At 53.2% G+C, this 19,814-nt stretch overlaps 7 protein-coding genes across 7 annotated transcripts; 5 read left to right on the forward strand and 2 right to left on the reverse strand.

Moving 5' to 3' along the window:
* Positions 1-2,732: 2,732 nt before the first annotated feature.
* On the forward strand, positions 2,733-3,335 carry K452DRAFT_226434 (uncharacterized protein; the record flags this gene model as incomplete). The annotated part of the gene is made up of 1 exon (XM_033536827.1): positions 2,733-3,335. The coding sequence occupies one exon, from the start codon at positions 2,733-2,735 to the stop codon at positions 3,333-3,335; it is 603 nt and encodes a 200-aa protein (XP_033398188.1).
* An 817-nt stretch (positions 3,336-4,152) lies between these two features.
* K452DRAFT_192376 (uncharacterized protein) lies at positions 4,153-5,604 on the forward strand (the record flags this gene model as incomplete). The annotated part of the gene is made up of 2 exons (XM_033535863.1): positions 4,153-4,443; positions 4,624-5,604. Coding segments are annotated over 2 exons (1,272 nt in total), but the record flags the coding sequence as incomplete, so codon positions are not given.
* Positions 5,605-6,372: 768 nt separating this feature from the next.
* K452DRAFT_19523 (uncharacterized protein) lies at positions 6,373-7,158 on the reverse strand. The gene has a single exon (XM_033535937.1). The coding sequence runs from the start codon at positions 6,949-6,951 to the stop codon at positions 6,457-6,459; it is 495 nt and encodes a 164-aa protein (XP_033398190.1). The 5' UTR covers positions 6,952-7,158; the 3' UTR covers positions 6,373-6,456.
* K452DRAFT_19547 (uncharacterized protein) lies at positions 7,158-8,210 on the forward strand. Its single transcript, XM_033535945.1, has one exon. The coding sequence runs from the start codon at positions 7,365-7,367 to the stop codon at positions 8,025-8,027; it is 663 nt and encodes a 220-aa protein (XP_033398191.1). The 5' UTR covers positions 7,158-7,364; the 3' UTR covers positions 8,028-8,210.
* A 799-nt stretch (positions 8,211-9,009) lies between these two features.
* Positions 9,010-11,814, forward strand: K452DRAFT_19533 (uncharacterized protein). Its single transcript, XM_033535942.1, has 2 exons — positions 9,010-10,140; positions 10,201-11,814. Exons 1-2 carry the CDS (start codon positions 9,249-9,251, stop codon positions 11,481-11,483), a joined length of 2,175 nt encoding a protein of 724 aa, XP_033398192.1. The 5' UTR covers positions 9,010-9,248; the 3' UTR covers positions 11,484-11,814.
* A 503-nt stretch (positions 11,815-12,317) lies between these two features.
* Positions 12,318-13,144, forward strand: K452DRAFT_332202 (uncharacterized protein). The gene has a single exon (XM_033545146.1). The coding sequence runs from the start codon at positions 12,510-12,512 to the stop codon at positions 13,008-13,010; it is 501 nt and encodes a 166-aa protein (XP_033398193.1). The 5' UTR covers positions 12,318-12,509; the 3' UTR covers positions 13,011-13,144.
* A 1,510-nt stretch (positions 13,145-14,654) lies between these two features.
* Positions 14,655-16,074, reverse strand: K452DRAFT_249209 (uncharacterized protein). Its single transcript, XM_033538125.1, has 2 exons — positions 16,002-16,074; positions 14,655-15,952 (listed from the first exon to the last, which is right to left on the reverse strand). Exons 1-2 carry the CDS (start codon positions 16,045-16,047, stop codon positions 14,949-14,951), a joined length of 1,050 nt encoding a protein of 349 aa, XP_033398194.1. The 5' UTR covers positions 16,048-16,074; the 3' UTR covers positions 14,655-14,948.
* Positions 16,075-19,814: the final 3,740 nt, after the last annotated feature.

Genomic DNA, 19,814 nt, shown 5'->3' on the forward strand with positions numbered 1-19,814 from the left:
GTCTAGAGCGGTATTTGTGCTCTTAGTACACAAAGTGGATGAAGCATATGATTTGCCGTCAGCAGGCTTTCTCCACGCATCCACGTCTGTTTTACTTGAGAATGGCAAAATCAGAATCCAAGGATTGAGATTGACAAAGTCCTTGAAACCTTACCCTCATGGTCAAAGACGACTTCCCACTATTTCTACATGCACAAACTCATAAATTGTCGTCCATCTTTCCAGGACATACGTTGCTAGCCAGAACTTTGTATGCGGACAACCGCATTAATAAGAGTACCTAGGCCACTACGCACTGATTAAGGGTTAAGCCTATTCGCCCCCACCCACCGCCTGCCTAATCGGGTAATAACCCGGCAGAAAGTTGCCTTCAGCACAACCCGCCTACGCCAGTCGCTCGCGCGACGCCGCGCGAGGAAGCGCGGGTAGGGAATAGAAACTAGCACCCCTTGTTTTACACTAAAATCAACTAAAAAATTCCATATCTCCAACCTCACTATCACAGCGCGGCACGCGAAGAGGCAAGTTATTACATATTATAAACGTCGCTTTTTCGCGCCCGCGAGCGCTCCCGCGTCCTCCTCCGCCGCCAGCTCGCTCTATTACGTGTTTAGCCACGCCGATACTTATTCTACCCACGCACTATACATGCTAGTATCTCCCTACCCACCGAGGGTACCGCACTGCTGCTAAAGGCGGGTAGCGTAGGTAGGTAGCGGCGAAGAGGTGTTGTTATACGAAGATACGAACATGCGAAGATACGACGTCGCGATATCGCTAAGTTACATTCTGCCGGGCGCTTTGCCCGATTAGGCAGGCGGTAGGTGGGGGGCGAATAGACATTTGGGGGGCGAATAGGCTTGACCCTGATTAAGCATACAGGTATTCGAGTTTCGGTTCCGGACCAGAAGCAATGCAAAAGGGTAATAGATTCTGTGCGATATGCGGAGCATCTACGTCCTTTGCCTTGAGGCTAGAATATGGTAACTGGCAATTGGTCGGTGTTTGCTACATCGACGAATCGATGAATGAGTAAATAGACGGGGAATGGCTGGTTAGCAAAGCAGAGCCCTAAACTTTTGATGTGGCGACTTAACAGACCATATGAGCAACGTAGATACTACTCAATTGCCCTAGTATCCTTATAGCTAGCGAATGAATGCATGGAGAAGGAGTGAAGAGAGAAAAATAATTAAGTGGAGGATGATTATAATGTCGTAGATAAAAGTTGTATACTTTAGAACGATGGAATTGAGGCGTACGACGGGAGTGATGGATGCTGGGATAGAAGCAACGCAGGAAGGTTGATGATATGGCTGCTCTAGCTGTACCCAACTCTAGCACAAGAAAAGATTCAACCAACTTACGTGGATTAAACGTCTAGGGGTTCTATCCTGAAGATCTTCTACTGATTGATCTATAACAGGTACTAAGGTGTAGGTGTCAAGAGGGAGGATGCTGAGAACTGGTATGTAGATAAGGTAAGAAAATAAAGTGCAAAGCATAGCGCGGCTCTGAGTTTAAACTTGACTAAGGAGAAGATGAATAAAGCGTAGGTAGGATGTGGGGTTTTCTTCTCTTCGCCTTGGATATTACCTATCCTAACTTTGTTCTACCATAGTTGTCGATGTAATCCTCGAGTCTCTAATTGTCCGGAGTTACGTACCTCTAATGCGGTGATCCTTTCAGCTCACAAAATAGGTAGGTACCTTAGTAAGCTGTTAGTGGATTAGAACTCCGAGGATGTCACCTAACTAGTGTAATATATGTAAGAAATAGAGAGAGAAAGAGGGGGGGGAGAGGGGGTTTATAGGAAAATGGATAGTCCCTACTTCAGAAGGTGCCACCAACAACCGGCTCTTTAAGGCAACAGCAACGCAGACGGAAGTAGTAAAGGGGACCTGTCGCTCCTGGATTACGATAGATTCTGGAAGAAACAGGTACCTAAAGGGGGAGGAAGGGAGCGAACAAACTTTAGACGGACGGAAAGAACGACACTCGGGTATTCAGAGCAGCGTCTACCTGCCCTGCATACCCATAACCCAGTTCGATCAACATGGCAGCCACGGCCACAGCAGCCCAACAGCAGCCGCAGCTGTAGACACAGATGGTGCGTATCTGTCCTCCACGACGGAATTGTTGCGACCATTTCGCACTTCAACTCCCACCATCTTACAACCCAACACCAACACAGCCCCCTCCTACCGGAGTCGACCTCTTCTGAGGAGGTCCTCGCTCAAGTCATCCATATCAAGAGATGTCGTATTTACTCACCTAACACGAGAAGTTTTCCTGTATCTTGTTATCAATAAGAGCGTTCTTAGATCAAACTTAAATCGTAAGCAAGACAAAAAGGTGGTTTGTAAGACTATTGCGCTCCATGGCAATACGAACAGAGAGCGGAGTTTGCCCTGTTCATCGGTTCAAGTTTTCAAGAGCACCGTTTTCCTTTATAAGTTGCCACTATTTGGTGTTGATGGACTTTTCAGCCCACCTAAATTGCTGCATTTCGTATTCAAGGGTGGGAAGTCAGGGATAAAACAGCACCTGACACGCCAAAGTATTTAAACCTAGTGAGATAATGGGGAAGTGGACTACCACAGTCTCACTGCGCTCATTAGTACGTCATACTTCCATAATCAATCTTCAAGACCATCAACCTCAACTGGAGCAACGTCAGGATGTTCTCCAAGCAAATACTCGCCGTCCTGGCCGGTATGGCCTCTTCCGTCATGGCAGCTCCAAGTACTGCTCCCTCTCCTCCTCTCTCTTCATCCGAGGCCTTCAGTCTCGTCGCGAAAGTCGTCAATGGCGATCTTTCGCCCTCTATTCAAGGCTGGACAGTGACCTCTTATCACACCGGCGCCGGCCAGGCCCGTGCCGTTCTCCGCCCCGACTACAACCGCACGTTTTTTGAGCACGCCACAAGCGGTCACGATGTCTTCTCGCTCGGCGGTACCCCGCCCTTCCCAGAAGGTGTTCAGATTGACAGCGGCGTCGGTGGCCAGCACGATACCAAGGGTCGACGTACCGTATCCATCAACGCTGGGACTGGAACGTCGGGCGTGCGAATTGCTTCACACGAAGGCACAGGGCCAATGCTTTACTCTGGCGAAAAAGACCGGGATTCTGACGATTCGACCAAATATGGCCAGTTTTACGCTTGCAATGCCGATCTCTTGTATGGACCGGCTGTCGCTCTGTTCTACCACGGCAGCTTGAACTCTACCCTGCCGCAGGGCTGTGTCGATGTGGATTTGTTGCCGAAGTGCGTTGATGCTGATCCGGGCGCGTATGGCCCAGTGACGATGATCAGTTGCTACCCAGATGTCTAGGTGGTGTTTGTGCCATGACGCGAGGATTAGAGACAGTGAGCGGGGAGGAGTGAATTTTTGGTCATTTAATCAGTCAGTCAACTCAGTTGATAATGGAAGCCCTTCTCACCGAAATCATTGTCTCGCAATTACTTGGAGTACCCGGGTGTGGGGTAAGGATAGAAACAGACTGATTGGAGGATTGGCGAGACTGCGGGGGAGCAAGCGAGAGGGCTAGGGGCAAGGTGCGCGCAACGTGGGGTTTCATATCCAAAAGCCATCACTGCGAGCTGCAGTGGCGGAATGCAGGAACCATTCTGGTTCACCGACATCCTTATCTCCATCAACAACCGCAAGCATCGACGCACGAAGTTTGTCTTCCATGCTCTGCCGTGCAGTTTCCGTCGCCCCGCGGGGCATCGCTGCACCTTGCTCATCATATTCATCCTTGGCGTCACCTGGAGCATCCGTAACGGCTCCGATTGGGCCATGACAGTGCCGCACACGCAGACCCGGCCAATGCGACAGCGAGTAAACAGCCCAGCAAACAATCAATGACTAACCACGCATGTGGGTGGGTCGTGTGCCTCTTCCCCAGCCTTGATGACATCTCTTCCTTCAGTGCCCTTCTCTTTCTTCCTTGCCTGGAGCTTCAGCTGAAGCCATACCGCGCACTTGACAACAAGAGATGAGCTTGCAACCGACCAGTGACTACGGCGAGGACAAGAATCGTCACTTCCACGAGGAGCCAACGCCCGTCGTTGCCACTGCTGACCCGGCGGATCAGAAAGCCGAGCACAAAGATGGCGTGCACGACCGTTTGGAGATCCCTTTTGTAGGAAACATCCGAGTACCATCTCCGGATAGGCTTTCGATTCTTTCCCTGGATGAGTATCCTCCAGCTCTTCATACCGCAGGGGCACCTCTCTACCCTCCAACCCGAGAGCCTCCACTAGATCATTCCGGCACTTCCGCCAAGGGCCTCCGTCGTAGGATACTGGCTTCTTGGATCAGAAACAAAGGGTTGTGTTTGGTGTTGGTCTCGCAGATATTCGGAGTGCTCATGAATGTGACGACTAGGGTTCTGGAAGTGGAAGGGAATCATGGGGACGGCATGCATCCATTTCAGGTAAGTGACATTGCCACATATGGCCTAGAAGGTTTTATCTGCACCTAGTTGGATGCATTAAGGACGTAAGCACCGATGTGACACCCGAAGTGTTAGAATCGTACATCATTAATTCAAACACTACTCTACAGAAGCATTCCTAGGCACAAATGTTCAAGTGACTGACACTTGCCTTATTAGATCCTCTTCGCTCGCATGGCGATTACACTGCTGCTTTCTTCTCTTTACGTCTGGTGGGTCAAAATCAAAGACGCACCTTTCGGACCCAAAGAGGTCCGATGGTTGCTTGCTCTCCGTGGATTTGGTGGATTCTTTGGAGTCTTCGGGATCTATTATTCGCTTCTTTACCTCCCTCTTGCCGACGCAACGGTAATCACCTTCCTGTCTCCTAGTCTGGCTTGCTTCGCCTGCTCTTTTCTTATCCACGAGCCATTCACCCGAATGGAGAAGATCGCCGCACTCGTATCCCTCATAGGCGTTGGACTCATCGCCCGTCCCACGTTCCTCTTCAGCTCCAACTCTCCCACTCCTCTCGCCAGCGGTGATGGTGATCTCGCCGCCTTACCAAGCAGCAACAGCACCAGCACCGCCCCGCTTTCTGACGCCGGTAACTACGACCATGTAACCCCCGGCCAACGCGCCCTAGGCGTTGGTGTCGGTCTAGTCGGCGTGCTTGGCTCCGCCTGCGCCTACACGACGCTCCGCTGGATAGGGATGCGCGCGCACGCCCTCATCTCTGTGAACTACTTCGCGGCATGGTGCACAATCGTGAGCACGGTGGCCATGCTCGCCCTGCCTAGTATCGGGTTCCTGCTGCCGTCGACCCTGCGCGACTGGGGGCTGCTGATCTTCCTCGGCCTTTGCGGGTTCATCATGCAGTTCTTGCTGGCGTCGGGACTGCAGTATGAGCGGAGCTCGCGCGCGACTAATATGGTCTACTGCCAGATGCTGTTTGCGTTGGCCGGTGATAAGATTGTGTTTGGCACGGATCCAGGGCTGCTGAGTATTATGGGGAGTAGTCTGATCCTGGGCAGTGCGGTTTATGTTGCTGTGCACAAGGAACAAGCGAAGAGCAAGAAGGAGGGTGAGAGAGCCGTGCCGGATGAGGAGAGGGGGCTTGTAGATGGTATGGAAGGAGCTGATGAAGAGCGGGAGGCTGAAGAACCGCGTGAAGAGGTGGAGTTGAGGGCGATGAGAGAATGAGCGTTATTGAGTTTTGATGTTTTTATGTGTAAAAGTCTTTCCTTTTTCTCGATGATTTGGAGTAAGTATTCATCAACGGTCTAATATGTAGATGGAATAGATGTTTGTTTCTTAAATCTAAGAAAATAGGTGTAGATAATGTTGTATCCGCTTGTGCTTCGTCGAGTACTCGCCTGGCTACGAGCTTGGGTTCTATTGCTGCGTAAAAGTAAGATAAATATATAGTTAGTGTCTTCAACATTAAAACCCAGAGTAACTCGATACTCTTTCGATCCTACCGAGCTGGTGATGACTATGTCTGATACCGGTTCGACTTTAACCAATAGATATAAACACGCGTCCGAAGCCCGATCATGGAAGCTTACGTGTGCATGTACGAGGTGGATATGACGAGGTCGAATGGAGATCGCTGGCACTGACGCGGATTATCAGTTGCAAGCACCAAATGATCAACAGTGTCGTTAATTTTGGCTATCAAAATCCGCGGAACCGGAATAGAAAGTTCTGCCGCATCACCGGGACTGTCATCGCGAGGAACTTGAGACCATTCGTCAATGGCTCGTATGTTCTCCACACCATGGACGATCAAAACTAAGGAGCCACGGAGTCGAGAGCGGATATTATCCCGACCAATCGGAGTGACGTAGACCAGGGAATCCAGAATAATTTAGCCTGAGACAAGAGGGATCGAGTAATTGGAACTGCGTTGAATCCTGTTTACGGCGTGAGATCGAGTCAGAACGAGTTAACGTCTGCTAACGCCGGGTCGGTATAAGACAAGGAATCCATGGATAAATGCACCGCTACGGATTATGGGGCATGAGAGGGACTCTGATCTGCCCGGTGCAGACAATGCGTTGTCGATGCCTTGCCGGTGACGTCATGGACCTGCATCAAAGCACCAAAACATGCACGATACGCTGGATTTGAGATGCAGCATGGAGACAGAGCATGGGCATGCCTGCGAAGCACGAAACGGCGGCGGAATGCGATTATCCAGCAGAGGAGCCAGATAAAAGTGTATGCTAGCGTGTGCGACCAATGGCTGGCCGTTCCAAGCTGTAGCCCATCCCTTGTTGTACTCTCGTGGCTTGCATACTTGACGCTAACCGTAGAACGCGTGTATGTGCAGTAGTGGCACCAGAAATTTTTTGGTCCCCTGAGGATTGCAGCCCACAGTCGGCCTTGTTGTCTTGGTTGTATGCGCTCGATGTTACTTAGGGAAGTAGATACGAGCATGCATTCATGGTTGGAGAGAAACGTCGACCATAAATGCAGATGGACGATGGACGACGGACGAGGCATCTGTCAAAAGTACGAAGTAACCGTACATCTGCACGACAGAATTGCGTGGGAGACGAGTGCGTCTCTAGTCCAATTGCACGACATGGACCTTACGTGTAGGCCTCCGGATGGCGGAACACAGCTAGAGTAGAGTACCACCTTGGCGACGAGCTACCCGACGTGGGTGTAGTGAGTGTTTCGGAGTTCTGCCCTCTTCCGCCGCCCCAGTATTATAGTTTGGACCACATCTAAATGCGATTAAGGCCAGCCGTGCTGATGATCGGTTTCCGTTTCAGCAAGAGTGGAATGTGGAACGTGGCCTTGGTTAATGCATTCCTGCCGTTGTACTCTAGCATGAACACCTCTCACGTTGGCAGAATGCACGACGCTTCGTGCTCGACGAACGCAGTGCGCCCAATCAACACAGCCATCGGATGATGGCGCGACGTGCTTTTTCCTTCCCACAACAGCCAGCCGAACAAACGGGCCGGCAAAACGGTGATCATGCCCCATTGCGGGGAATTCGCCACTCCACGCAAATGGACCCTGAACATCATCCCATTGAAAGAAGAAAAAAAAAAAAAAAGTTAAGAGTGGATGCTAGGACCCTTGGAATTTTCTCGTGTACGACGCAGGTCGGCGGTCGCTGCTGCTGCATGCTTAAAATAGGATCACACACAACCTACCTACCCTTCTTCTTCTTCGGCATCAGCGAGCGTTTGCGCAACGAGTCATGTCGCGGTAGCTTCCGCACGCATACCGAAGCTGAGGCGTGGCTGAGCGCGGAAACCGGCGGCACTCAACAAAAAAGCAACGCGCATAGTGTGTCGTTGCCATGTTTCTCCGCGCTGTTGCAAAGGGTTTGCAGGCTCGGAACGACTCGGGAGCGAGAATGTCTAGATGCTGGGGATGCCGCGGCGCTAAGGCCGCTTCCGGTAAGTTTAGCCAGCCCTACCGCATGCACAGCCACGGCCGTCAGCTTTTTCCGCACCCTGCGGCCCTGTCGTGTCGCCCATAACCCGCCTTTTTTTTTCTCTGCCGGCCCAAGCGAGCCTCAACGCCTTCGGTCCCTGCCTCGTTCCGTGCAGACTACCTAATAAGGTGCTTACTTTTTTCAGATCTGCAGATGCCCTCGGCTTCCTGGCCCGGCCTGGGCCCATCTCGGTACGCCGGCCCCCTCGGCACCCATGAACGCACAGGCACCCGCTCCCGCTAGCCGACCACCAGGCCGCACCCTCCGGACGTAACTTGGCGGGCTGTGTACGAGTACTCTGCTGTACGGTGAGAGAGAGGGCTCGGGGAGTCGGCCTTCGGAGTTAGCGATGCTACTCTGCTGGTCACGGTCATGTGGAGAATGGAGATAGGGGTCTTTGTTGAAGCCGAGGATCAAACATTGCTTGGTAATGTACAGATACCCAAGTCCCTGTGACTAATCGACAAAGGCCTTTGAGTAAGGCGGAGGAGTCATAGGGTGAGTCCGGTAGTAAAGGCGCGTGAACAATACTGCGGTATACGAATACGTAGCCCGGAATAGCCAGGCAGCTGAAGCATGGTGCCTAGTTTTGCTAGTGCTAGACCCTTTAGACATTGTTTATTGACAGACGTGACAGAGACAGGTTGACGGTCACGCGACGTCGAGGCATATGACCAGTCGACAACGCATCCCTCACGCTCCAATCGGCCGACGCGACGGCCGTCTGCCGCGGCTCGACGAGTGGGCGGAGAAGCGTGGGGAGGTGAGGCGCAGTCGATGGAGATAGGGAGTAGGTCGGCACCGATTGAGCGGCTAAATTTGGCGGATTGACAGATCTCAAGCAGCACGTTTTCGCATACGACCATCGAACATCCATGTGCATTCGTGGATCGGCAGTGGCCGGGCGCGCGCAGGGTTGCGGCTGAGGAGGTCAGCGCACATGACGCTAGGGCACTCGCGGGCTAGGCGCTCCGTCAAAAGCGCAGATCTCTCGCCATTCTAGAAGGCCTCTGGTCGCCATGACGTATCCCAGCATTCCACCACTCCGGCCTTGTGCTGCTCTCTTTTGTTCCCCCAGGCCCGGCTCTGGCACCGCACGTTAAAGCACCCCGCGCATGCTACCGTGTCCTTAGTCTCCCCCTCTAGACTCTCCCTCGTCTCCCAAAGCTCGCGGCCCGCTTCCACGCCCTTCCACTGTGCGTCTCACTCGGATCACCTCACGCAGTACTGTTCATTTGCAAGCCCCGGCCCGATCTGAGTCAGGTGTCCCCTCTGCCTTTTGATATATTACCATTCGCCACCCGTCCCTGATCTCGGTCTCGGTCCCACTAGCTACGCATACATCATGCTAGCTTGCTACCCTCGACGTCAATACGCCGACCTTGACAACATACCCTCCCCTACGCCATCGCACCTCGACTTTTTCAACCACCTGGCCCACTCTACCTGCACTCCCTCTCCCAGCGAATTGCCCGACGACAAACAGCTTCGCAGTTACTTCCCTTCCTCTCCTGCTTACTCGAGCAACCCTTCCACTGCCCCCGACCACGCCGACGACCAGTATATGACGAGCACCTACGACTTTTCCACTCCGACTTTTCGGATGTACCAACCTGCGCCTGCTCCTCAATTGCCTGGCGACTGCTCCTACACGCCATTGATCATGGACCCTTCTTCGAATCCTCAGTCTTGGGACATGTTTGCAAACAACGGCCAGCGACAATTGACGGCCACCACCCCGCTGCAGTCATCCCTGCTCAGCAACAGGCGGCGCTCGCATCAGAAGTCGGCCTCGACCTCGACCGTCGGCTCGACCTCGACCTACCACCCCAGCAACACATCCTTCCAGTACTATCCGACGTCCGAGCAGACTCCGTCGACCCCTTCGATCTCCAAACCTGAGTCATCGTCATATTCAGGGTATAACGCGGAAGATAATTCCGGTGGCTTCTCGAATCATCTCCCCACACCCTCCCACACCCCAACCCAAGACACCTTCGCCAACGGCGCTTCCATGTCAACGAACGGTTACACCCACAACAATAACAAGTCCGCAAGCATGGCCGCACATCTGGCGATGAAACAGGCATTGATGGACCAGCATCAGTCCGGCACCGATGGTAGCGTACCAGACTTTGGCCACTCTTCGAGACAGTCCGTCTCCAGCTTTGGCGCCGACTCGCCGGCAACGCCACACAACGCACAAGAAGATTATGACTTCAAGATCCCTTCCAATGGTGAGAACACTACCGTCGAACACTGGCTCGCAGATTACTTACTGTTCGACGATGAGCCAGACATTATACGGCCTGTTCCCAAACTAGACAGAACCATGACGGACATCTATGTCGATGAGCTCTACAACCCCAATGCCACTGTAGTGCCGTCGCAGCCCAAGCCTTCGCAGCAACAGTCGAACAACAACGGTAACAGTAACAACACTCTCCTCTCTCCGTACCGCAACATCATCAACGACCGGCTGCAAGCGGCACACAACGCTCGCTCTCAGTCACCGTCGAGCACAGTGTCCCGCGGAGCATCGCCCTTTCGTCAAGGCTCTCCGCTGGCGCCCCCAAGCAACAGTTTCTCGTCATCGCAGGTCCGACTCAACTCTGCACAGCAGATGAGGGAGCAGCAAAAGACGGAATCGCAGGCGTACGCGCTGCAGCGTAACAAGCAGCCGGACCTTTCGGAGCCCAAGACGATATCGCCCAAGGACGCGTTGCTCGATTACCACGAGTCTGACGAGGACTCGAAGATGCCCCTGTTCCCGGACGGCGGAGCCAACGATTACGACAGCCAGTACCACAGTGGCGACGCAAGCACTTACGACGGATCTTCGGATGTCTCGTACGGCAGCACAGCCACAAGCCAGGGCTGGAGCAACCAGCAGGCGACGGGCTTCCCGTCAGTATCCGGGCCGTCGCCACCGCAGTCGACGTTCAACTTTGCGCCGCCGTCGGTGCCGGGAGCGATGAACCTGCAGACGTACAGCGCGCCGCAGTACCGGCCGGTGACGGAGCACACGCCCGAGTTTGTGCCCAAGCTGACGTCGATGGAGTCGTCGGCGAGCGAGGCCCTGGAGTCGTCGCAGACGAGCCAGAGCAGCGAGCGGACGCCCATGTCGAAGCCGTCGGCGGGCAGCGGAGCGGACACTGGGACGTACACGTGCACGTACCATGGGTGCACGCAGCGGTTCGAGACGCCGCAGAAGCTGCAGAAGCACAAGCGTGAGGGTCATCGGCCGGCGCACACGGCCGGCCTGCCGACGCCGGGGGTGGGTTCGGGCATGACGTCAGCGGCCCTTCTGGCACGTAACAGCCAGGCCGGCCCGCACAAGTGCGAGCGTATCAACCCTACCACTGGCAAGCCCTGCAACACCATCTTCTCGCGCCCTTACGACCTCACCCGCCACGAGGACACGATCCACAATGCCCGCAAGCAAAAGGTTCGCTGTGCCCTGTGCGTCGAGGAGAAGACGTTCTCGCGCAACGACGCCCTCACCCGCCACATGCGCGTCGTCCACCCGGACGTCGACTTCCCCGGCAAGCACCGCAGGCGCGGCGGCGCCTTTGACTAGTGCGTGGGGGAGCTTGTTGATGCGCATGACGTCCGTAGCGTCATCCTGCTCCTTCGCTTGCGCATCGCGTGCGTCATGATCTCCGCCGCGCATCACGCCCGCTCGGCGGCTCCCTTTCCCGCGCCGCCCATCCCTGCCCCCCGGGGCAACTCTCTGCACTTCTCTCGGATGATACTTGCATCTGCCTGTCTCATATCTCATTTCCTACCAGTCTCTTTTCTTTTGCTTCTCTTGTCTCTCTGGTTGCGTGTGCCCACACAAGCGACTGGCGTTGTCCTCTCAAGGCGGAAAAACATTTCTCGATTTTTTCCCTATGTCATCTCCGGCGTTATCTTGTTATTTATGCTTTCCGCTGCCCCGATCCTTGATGATCTCACCAATCGGCGTTGTTGTTTGATGAGCGAATTGCCGTTTCCGGGAAAAAGAGAGAAAGCGATGCGCGACAGCCAATCAAGCGATGTCATGTCGCCTTTTGTTGCTCTTTTTTGTCGCTTCTAACTGTCCTCTTGCTTTTTCGCTTTGTTGATTCCTTTTCCTTGCTTTTTTTGAGTTCATGACGAACGGTATGACGGAATGACGATAACACCACCTACCATGGGGTTTTACCTTTATCACTGTGTGTTTCTACTACATTATTAATTTAATCCCCTGGAGCGCGTCGTTACGCCGCCTGGTGGATGTATGTATGTATGTAACAAACTTCTCTTCGGAAAAAGAATGTAGCGAGCCCAGGTGGCCAGAGAGGCTCTTTGATAGGTCCAAAGCGATAGCTAGCTACGTAGATTGCAAGAATCGCACGAACATGGGTACATACCATCTTGTGTGCATGTGTATGTTGTTGTGTTGTGTGTCTGCATCCGTCTCGTCGTCTTTCTTCCTTCGTGCTCCTTTCGCTGGCTCCTTGGGCTGTCAGCTACGTAGTCGGTCGGCTCCTCACCGCGGTCCGGTACCATCATCAGCATCAGCATCATCATACCTAGCCGTCATCATCATCATCATCCGACGCGACGCGCGATCAACGATGTGATGGCCGGGAACAAGGACAAGGAGGTCCGCCGACGTCGACGTCGCCGGCCCCACAGCAGGTCTCCACGCGCTTGCGCCAGCTCCACGTCCACGCCCACCTTGCACCCGCCGACAATCACCACGCCGACCGCCAGGGATACGCTTCCATCCCGCTTGTCCGCGCGCGATCATTGCGCGATGGATGGAACGCGGGCACGGGGCACGGACACGGGCGGTGCGGGCGCTGGGTCGAAGTTTGGCTGGCACGAGCGCGGAGGGCGGACGTCCGGCACGTGTTTTGCGTGGAGCTGTTCTGTGCCGATCGCAATGATTGATGATGATGATGATGATGATGGTGATGGTGGGAGTGGGAGTGTTTGTGCGCGGTGTCTAGACGGGCCTGTGATGGTTGGTGCTGATGGTGATGGGCTTTGGACTGGTCGGGACGTGATGAAGCTCGGCGTCGACGAGTCGTTCTTGTCGTCGTTCTTCAACCTGTTCGCTGATCTGAATACGAAGTAAGAGCAGGTCCCTGCCTGACTACTACTCATACCTACACGGACACGCATGTCAAGTGGGAGAACCGCAACCGCTCCCGCTTCCGCGCCCGCTCCCGCAACAGCCGCGCTGCCACGGCTGCGGCCCCGTCTGGCCATCTTGCATCAAGAAAGGAACTCCGAGCAGCGCTGCTTACTGCTACCTGTTCTGATGATGTTTCTTTGGTGATGCTAACGACGCAGCACGCTGTTGGAGTCTGTCTCAGGCCAGGGCCATCATCGTCGTCCCTTTTCCGACAGTTTCCCGCTCGGGCTGTCGCCGCTGGCGCTCAGCGGCCCGTTGCTACTGTGGTTTGGGCTTTGGATTTGAGGTTTTGGGACTTCCCCTTAAGGAGCGCCATGAGAGGTGGAGTGGTGGTTTTAGTTTATTGAGATTTTAGTTTATTTGGGGATTTGTCCTGCTGCTAGGGTTGGTTGTTGACGGTGAGTACGTACACTTCGAGTGGGTATTTGTATATCAAATACTTCAACATCATGGTGAGAGTACCCCTAAGATACCAACACTAAACCATGGAAACTGATGGAATGTCGAATTCAGCCTGATTTGTGAAAAGTAGCTACCCGGGGAAGGCTTATATATAAAGATATTGTGGTCTGTGCTTGTGATAACCAAGGTACTACACTGCTTCCTGCAGTGTACCAGGCTATAGATGAAATCAATGAATCATGATCAATTACTCTTTCAACACAAACAAACAAAGACATTTCACCTCGATCTATCCCAGCTCGACCCCTACCATTTATAGCCATCCGTCCTGTCTCTCCTTCTCCCTCAATGACCTTCTCTAAGACTTACTTTGTAGTACCAACTAGCCTTTTGTAGTAAGAAGATAGTCGTAAGGACTTCCCCAAATGTTAAAAGATAAAAATATTAAAAACAAAGCGGAACTTCTGAAGCGAGCTATTAGAAGGATGAACAGATACATAAAGTGGATAAGATTTTGGGGGAATTGGACAGTTGCGCGTGGGTACCTCTCCAGCTAGTGTCACTGACGGCGTCAAGGGAATAAACAATGTAATAAAGCTGGGAATTTTTCGAGTAGTATTGAGTAAGGTGTCAGCACTGCTATTACAATGCTTATTGCCTTTCTAAACTATCCACTACAAATGTTCGCAAACAATAGAGTTCGGATTTACTTGTTCTAACACATATCCATTCCCAAATCTTTACAGGTCAAACTCAACGCCTTCGCAAATTGGGCCTACTCTCCATCCAGACTAAGTAAACTTTCTCTATATCATTGAACAGTTAGACTACTTAGAAGTGCTGACGGAAGTCCTGCTTAAGTGGGATTTCCGTAGTCATCTGACTTTCTTCCGTTTACTGATTGATGGGAACATCACTGGCAGTCTTTCACAGTAGTTAGTCTTCAATTAATCTAAGACTTTCGCCTCTACTGATTAAATGCTGATACCCATGACTACCCCCATCAACCATTACGGCAGTCCTAGAAACCAACAAATATACTCGAATGGAGTTCTTGGACACTAATTTTGCAATATAAAGGTCCTAGCCCTCCGACATACCTAGTGAAAGATATGCGGATGGTACGTTCTTACAGTCGAGGAATAGTTGAAGAGAGAAAGTTCAAGTTAACTATCCGAGTTTGCGACTTTTCCGGATTTGAATTTACCTGATAACTTGTGCTATTTGATATCCCTTACCTTGGGCAACGTCGCAGAGACAATGCTGAGATACACAGACGAAATGATAAAATGGAGCTTTGGCGAGCTTGAGACCTTGATTGTATAGCTTCCCCCAACGTGGAAATAAGCCTAAAACGGCCCTCTTCTGCTAATAGAATGCGTCTACTGTTGATGCTTTCTTGCGATCTAGAGCGTACACCCGCCGATAGTGAAGATTCATTTTCCATTTTTACACGTAACCGCCCATATCCACCCTTTACAAAGAAATTTCGCCCTTCCACGTGCCGTCTGTCAGACCCAGCGTCTCGACAAGGTGCTGCCACCTAGGACCACCCCGCTCCTTCTTCTGCACGTACCGCAGCAGCTTCTGCCGCCTGTGCACCAACAACCTCAAGTTGCGCTTATTGACCTTGTCCTTCTTGCCCCGGAGCTGGAGATAGTCGGCGAGCGCCTTGATCTTGACGGTCAGGATGCCAATCTGGACCTCGCTGCTGCCAGTGTCCGGGCCGGCGCGAGTAAGAGCCTCGGGGTTCAGCGGCGCGGTGCCGTCTGCCCCGACCACGCTGCCTTCGACGGGAACTGGCGGCGGGGCATGCTGCGTCGTCTGCGCCGTCGGCCGGGGAGGGAATATCAGGTCCGTCTTGTGCCGGCCAAACATATCAATGCACCGCTGAATGTTGGCGCGCGTCTTGTCCTTGGAGTTGGCGTTTGCCAGGCTGACAATGCGCTGGATGGCGGTTGCGGCATTGCTCTGCTCAAGCGCGATGGTCTCGGGAGACTTGGAGAAGGCTTCATTCTGAAGCCGCAGCTGCTCGCTAATCTCCCCCTGCTCAGCCGGCGTGGTCAACTTGTTCGAAATCGCCAACGACTCTTTGATTTCTTGCGGCGAGAGGTAGTGGTTGAGGAAACGCTCAGAGGTGGCATCTGGGCCTTCGGGGGTCTGAGAGGGGTCGGTGGTGGTGGTAGAGGAGATCTTGGCGTCGGTGACCTTGGGGGTTTGAGGCAGCTGAGTGTCGAAGCTTTGGACAAACGGCGTGGGAATGCCTCTGACGGGGTCACCGAGCAGATGGGCGCGCTCTTCCTGCAGAACGGCGCGGCGAGAGAGATTGGCAGCCTTGCGAGCGCGAGCCTGGGCCCGGAGGTACGGGTCGTGCAGCTTGCGGCGCGCGGCGAGGGACATGTTGGCTTGCTTGTTCTTGGCATTGTTTGCGGGCGTGGTGCTGAAGGCGCGGATGGCGGAAGCGGGCGAGCATTGCGGGGCTGCTGCGGCGTCAGTGAGGGCCGAGTTGGCAGTGGGCGAGGTACGCACCAGTGGGCGCCCGCAGGCGCACCGGCAGCGATATGCGAGGCGGCATGGCGGGCAATGGGGCGTCGCGTGCCTGCTTCGTCGGTGATAGACTTGATGGACTTTGCCCGGCCCCCCCGGCGCCGGCACAACGATCCGCCGGTCGGCGCGGAGCGGGAGTCCGCGTCGTCCGTGCTCCGCCAGGTCGCGACCCGGATTGCCTGAGTCTGGTGGTCTGTGAATTGCGATGAGCGTCGATGATCGGCGTGCGTCATTCGTGGTTCGTGTCAGTGAGCCCATTCTTGTTTCGACGTCCTCCGATGCCGTCGTCGCGGGGTTGCGGGCTGCGGATCGGGTGGGGTGTGTCCAATGCTGGGGCAGTGCATCACCCGCCTGGTTGGTGGTGGTGGGTATTGGGGAAGTGGTGATGGGCAGGGATAATGATGGGCGAATAAACGTGCGCCATGTCTGTGTGGGGTTGTGCGCGCGTTTGGCGGTGGTTAGTTAGTTGCTGGGTGTTATATCAGCGGCTGAAGGTGGGCGTCATGGTGGGAGTGAGGAGACTGGCGGTGTATGTCTTGTGTGTGTGTGGCGGTGGGCGAGTCGGCGAGCTGGTGACTTTGAGAATTGACTCGCAAGATGTGGTGGATGCTAGAGGCATTGGAAGGGAATTGTGAACTGCCTGATTCCTTGCACGTCTAACTGGAGACAGCTTCGTCAACTGAAAGACCGCTCTAAGAAAAGGAAAGCTTACCATAAGCAGAGGTAATATTGGGAAAGGCGAAACGCATTTTTGACAGCTGATTCACGACTACCATTATAAGCTCGAACGGCAGTTCGCTTAGTAAGAACTGGAGTGAAAACGTCGAGTGGTTTAGTGGCCATTCATGAAGGTAATTAGTTACACACTTCAGTAGTAACAACCCGGAGTTCGAAAGTTCGATCCACAGCTTTGGCTGGTAGCACTGGGAAAATATGTAGGATTCATTGGAAGACGCCAAGCTCCCAAGGGGTCGATTGCGTACACACACATCACAGGACGAGACACAGAAATTCAGAGAAGGAAACACAAATTGCTTGAATTGTTACGGAACGGATCTCAGGAGACAATGATGCGTTGTTGGTATGAAGCCGAAGCAACCATACAAGAATTAGAGAGACCGTCCGTGAAATAGAGAAAGCCATGAAGCAATCGTCATTGAAAAAACCAGTCGTGTCATAGCCCATTTGTGCAAGGACCGGAAGTCCCTCTATCAAAGGCTCTTTGAGAAGCATCCTCCGGTAGAAACCAAACCATGTGAAGGTCCGTCCATGCAGTCTAGTCGCCTAGGGCCGCAAAAGAACCGTTTATGCCACCACCAAAGTCCCCTTCACAGTGTACGCCGTCTGTATTCGGAATGTCGTAGGGCTGGGCAATGCCGAAAACTGAGAGAAGTTGCAATGCAAGTCGATAAGAAAGCAAGGTCGAAAGTCAAAAAGGTCGCAAAGTCAGACTCCGGACAAAACCAAACTACCACACCGCCAATGTAACCCACCACCCGGGCCGGAGTCGGAAAGGTTCCTCATAGGGTTATGCGTACGGGTGGTGGGTTCACTCTCCAAATCATTGAGAGCGATGCTGCTGAGAACTCGATAGCCGGGCATGAGTATGGCCGCGGTCGGCCCTGTACCAATTTCAGTCGGGATAGTCTACCTTGGGTTCCGGGCCATTAGCGTTGATCGAAAGCTTACCGAGGGCCTCTGGGCCACCTCTCCGACCCTTGCCGGAGGGGAGCCCTCTGAGGTGTTGTGATTCCGGGCTGTGTGCCTCTGAGTTGGAGTCGCACCAGTAGCAAGGGCTGTTGAGTCGTTAGCAGCGTCGAGACCATCAATGAATGCCCAAATCTCGGACAACTCACTCAGAGAGCCTGGGCCGAGTGTTTCGCGCAGGTCCTCGGCCGCGTTTTGACCATGAGTAGGGGCAGATAAAATAGGGCCAAAGGCAGTTCCCGGGTTAGCAGCTCTAAGAGTCGAACGGTCACCCTTGGTAGGTTGAGTGTTTTCTTCGTCTGAGACGAACTGCATGAACCTCATCGGCTCCCGATAGAGAAGGTGAGACACATCGATGGTTTGGTTGTTCTCTGTATTGGACAAGTAAGCTTTCCCGGTATCTTCATCAACGTAGAAGTCGGAAGGTCGGTTGTTGCTTTGAGCGTTGGAAAGGGTCAGTTGGATGTCTTCATTACCGAGCGTTTCATCGAAATCGTAGGGCATATTCTTGCCATAGATGGACACGTTTTCACCACTGGGGAGCATATCGCCATCTTCGGGTTCGTCGTTAGACGCCTGCATGACTTCGGAAGGTATTGGATTAGGTGCCTCAGCAAACTCCATGACATTTCCGTGAGAAGTGAGTGGGGTAAAGTTGGTCAAACAGACGTGTCCGTTAAGTTGAAGGTCGAATTCGTTAACCCACCAGTCCCGAGTGCACTTGGGAATCTGGTTGCCATGGGCATCTTTCATCCAAAACCATTCCTCCTGTCTTGCCGAATAAGGGAAAGATGCGGGCAAGTTTGGGCAAGGCGTAAGTGGAGGGGCATGAGGTTGGGAGGAGACAGGCGACATGGAGCGAGCAGGCCTCAGGGAGCGGGCAGGCGGTAGAGCGGAGACAAGCGGCAAACCATTATCATCGAAGAACGCGTCCATGTTTGAAGGACCTTCATTTTCGGCCATGTTCGAAGGTCCTTCGTAGTGGGAGGAGACAGACGGCCAACCATTATCATTGAGGAAGACATCCATGTCGGAAAAGCCCTCATGTTGGGCCATGTAGGAAAACCCCTCATGTTGAGCCATGTTTGAAGGACCTTCATGTTGGACCATATTCGAAGGACCTTCATGTTGAGACACATTCGAAGGACCTTCATGTTGAGCCATGTTCGAAGGTCCTTCATGTTGAGCCATGTTCAAAGGTCCTTCATATTGAGTGATGTTTGAAAGTCCTTCATATTGAGCGACGTTTGAAGGCTCTTCATGCTGGGAGGAGACAAGCGGCAAACTATCATCATCACCGAGGATTGCATCCACGTTGGAAGGACCTTCATGCTGCAAGCTGTAGTGCCCGAGGTGCTCATCTGAGTCGGAAAACAGGAAAGACTCTCTGAGCAAGGCATTTTCGTCGAAGTGTGCAATAAGGTTGCCTGCCGATTGGGATGTGCGAGCGCGTTCCTTACCCTTGGGGGACGAATGTGCATTCCAATCATTGTTAGAGCGTACACGCTCGTCAGCATCGAAGAGAAATCTCGACAGCTTTGGGCTAGCGTGGAGGTTCTGGTCCACAGCCTCAGGCTCGTTGAAAGTTGTGATCGTGTTGCGCCTAGTGTGGCGAGCTTTAAATCGTCCAAAGACAGCGCCCGTAGCTTTCTTGAAGAGGTTGTTCTGGCTAGCTTGAGTGTTTAGCGATGCGTTGGAGTGTTCTAGCTTCTGAGAATCTGAGGTGCTGTGTGTTGATTCAGTATCGACCTCGTCGACGTTCTTAGCCCTACCGAATCTGCGAGCTAGAGCTTCCTTGAGGTTCCTGCGAGGTGCTTGTGGCAAAGCAGTCAGGCTCTCGTCAGCTGAAGCAGAGATCGGTATGTTGTCAGTATTGGCCTGGATGCCTTGGGACAAGCCTGAGGTTGGACTGTTGTCAATGCCGACTCCGGCATTCGCATACGAGTGAGGTGATAGACCATTGGAAATGTTGGCATATGGGTCTTCCTGCAGTTCGGTGGTTGGTGTGTTAGCAACACTCATGTATGGGCTCGAGGGCCAGCTGTGGAGCGATCCGTCATCATTGTTGATAGGTATGGGGTTGCTGAT

The sequence above is a fragment of the Aplosporella prunicola genome (assembly GCF_010093885.1).
Source record: "Aplosporella prunicola CBS 121167 unplaced genomic scaffold K452scaffold_11, whole genome shotgun sequence".
Taxonomy (NCBI): Eukaryota; Fungi; Ascomycota; class Dothideomycetes; order Botryosphaeriales; family Aplosporellaceae; genus Aplosporella; species Aplosporella prunicola.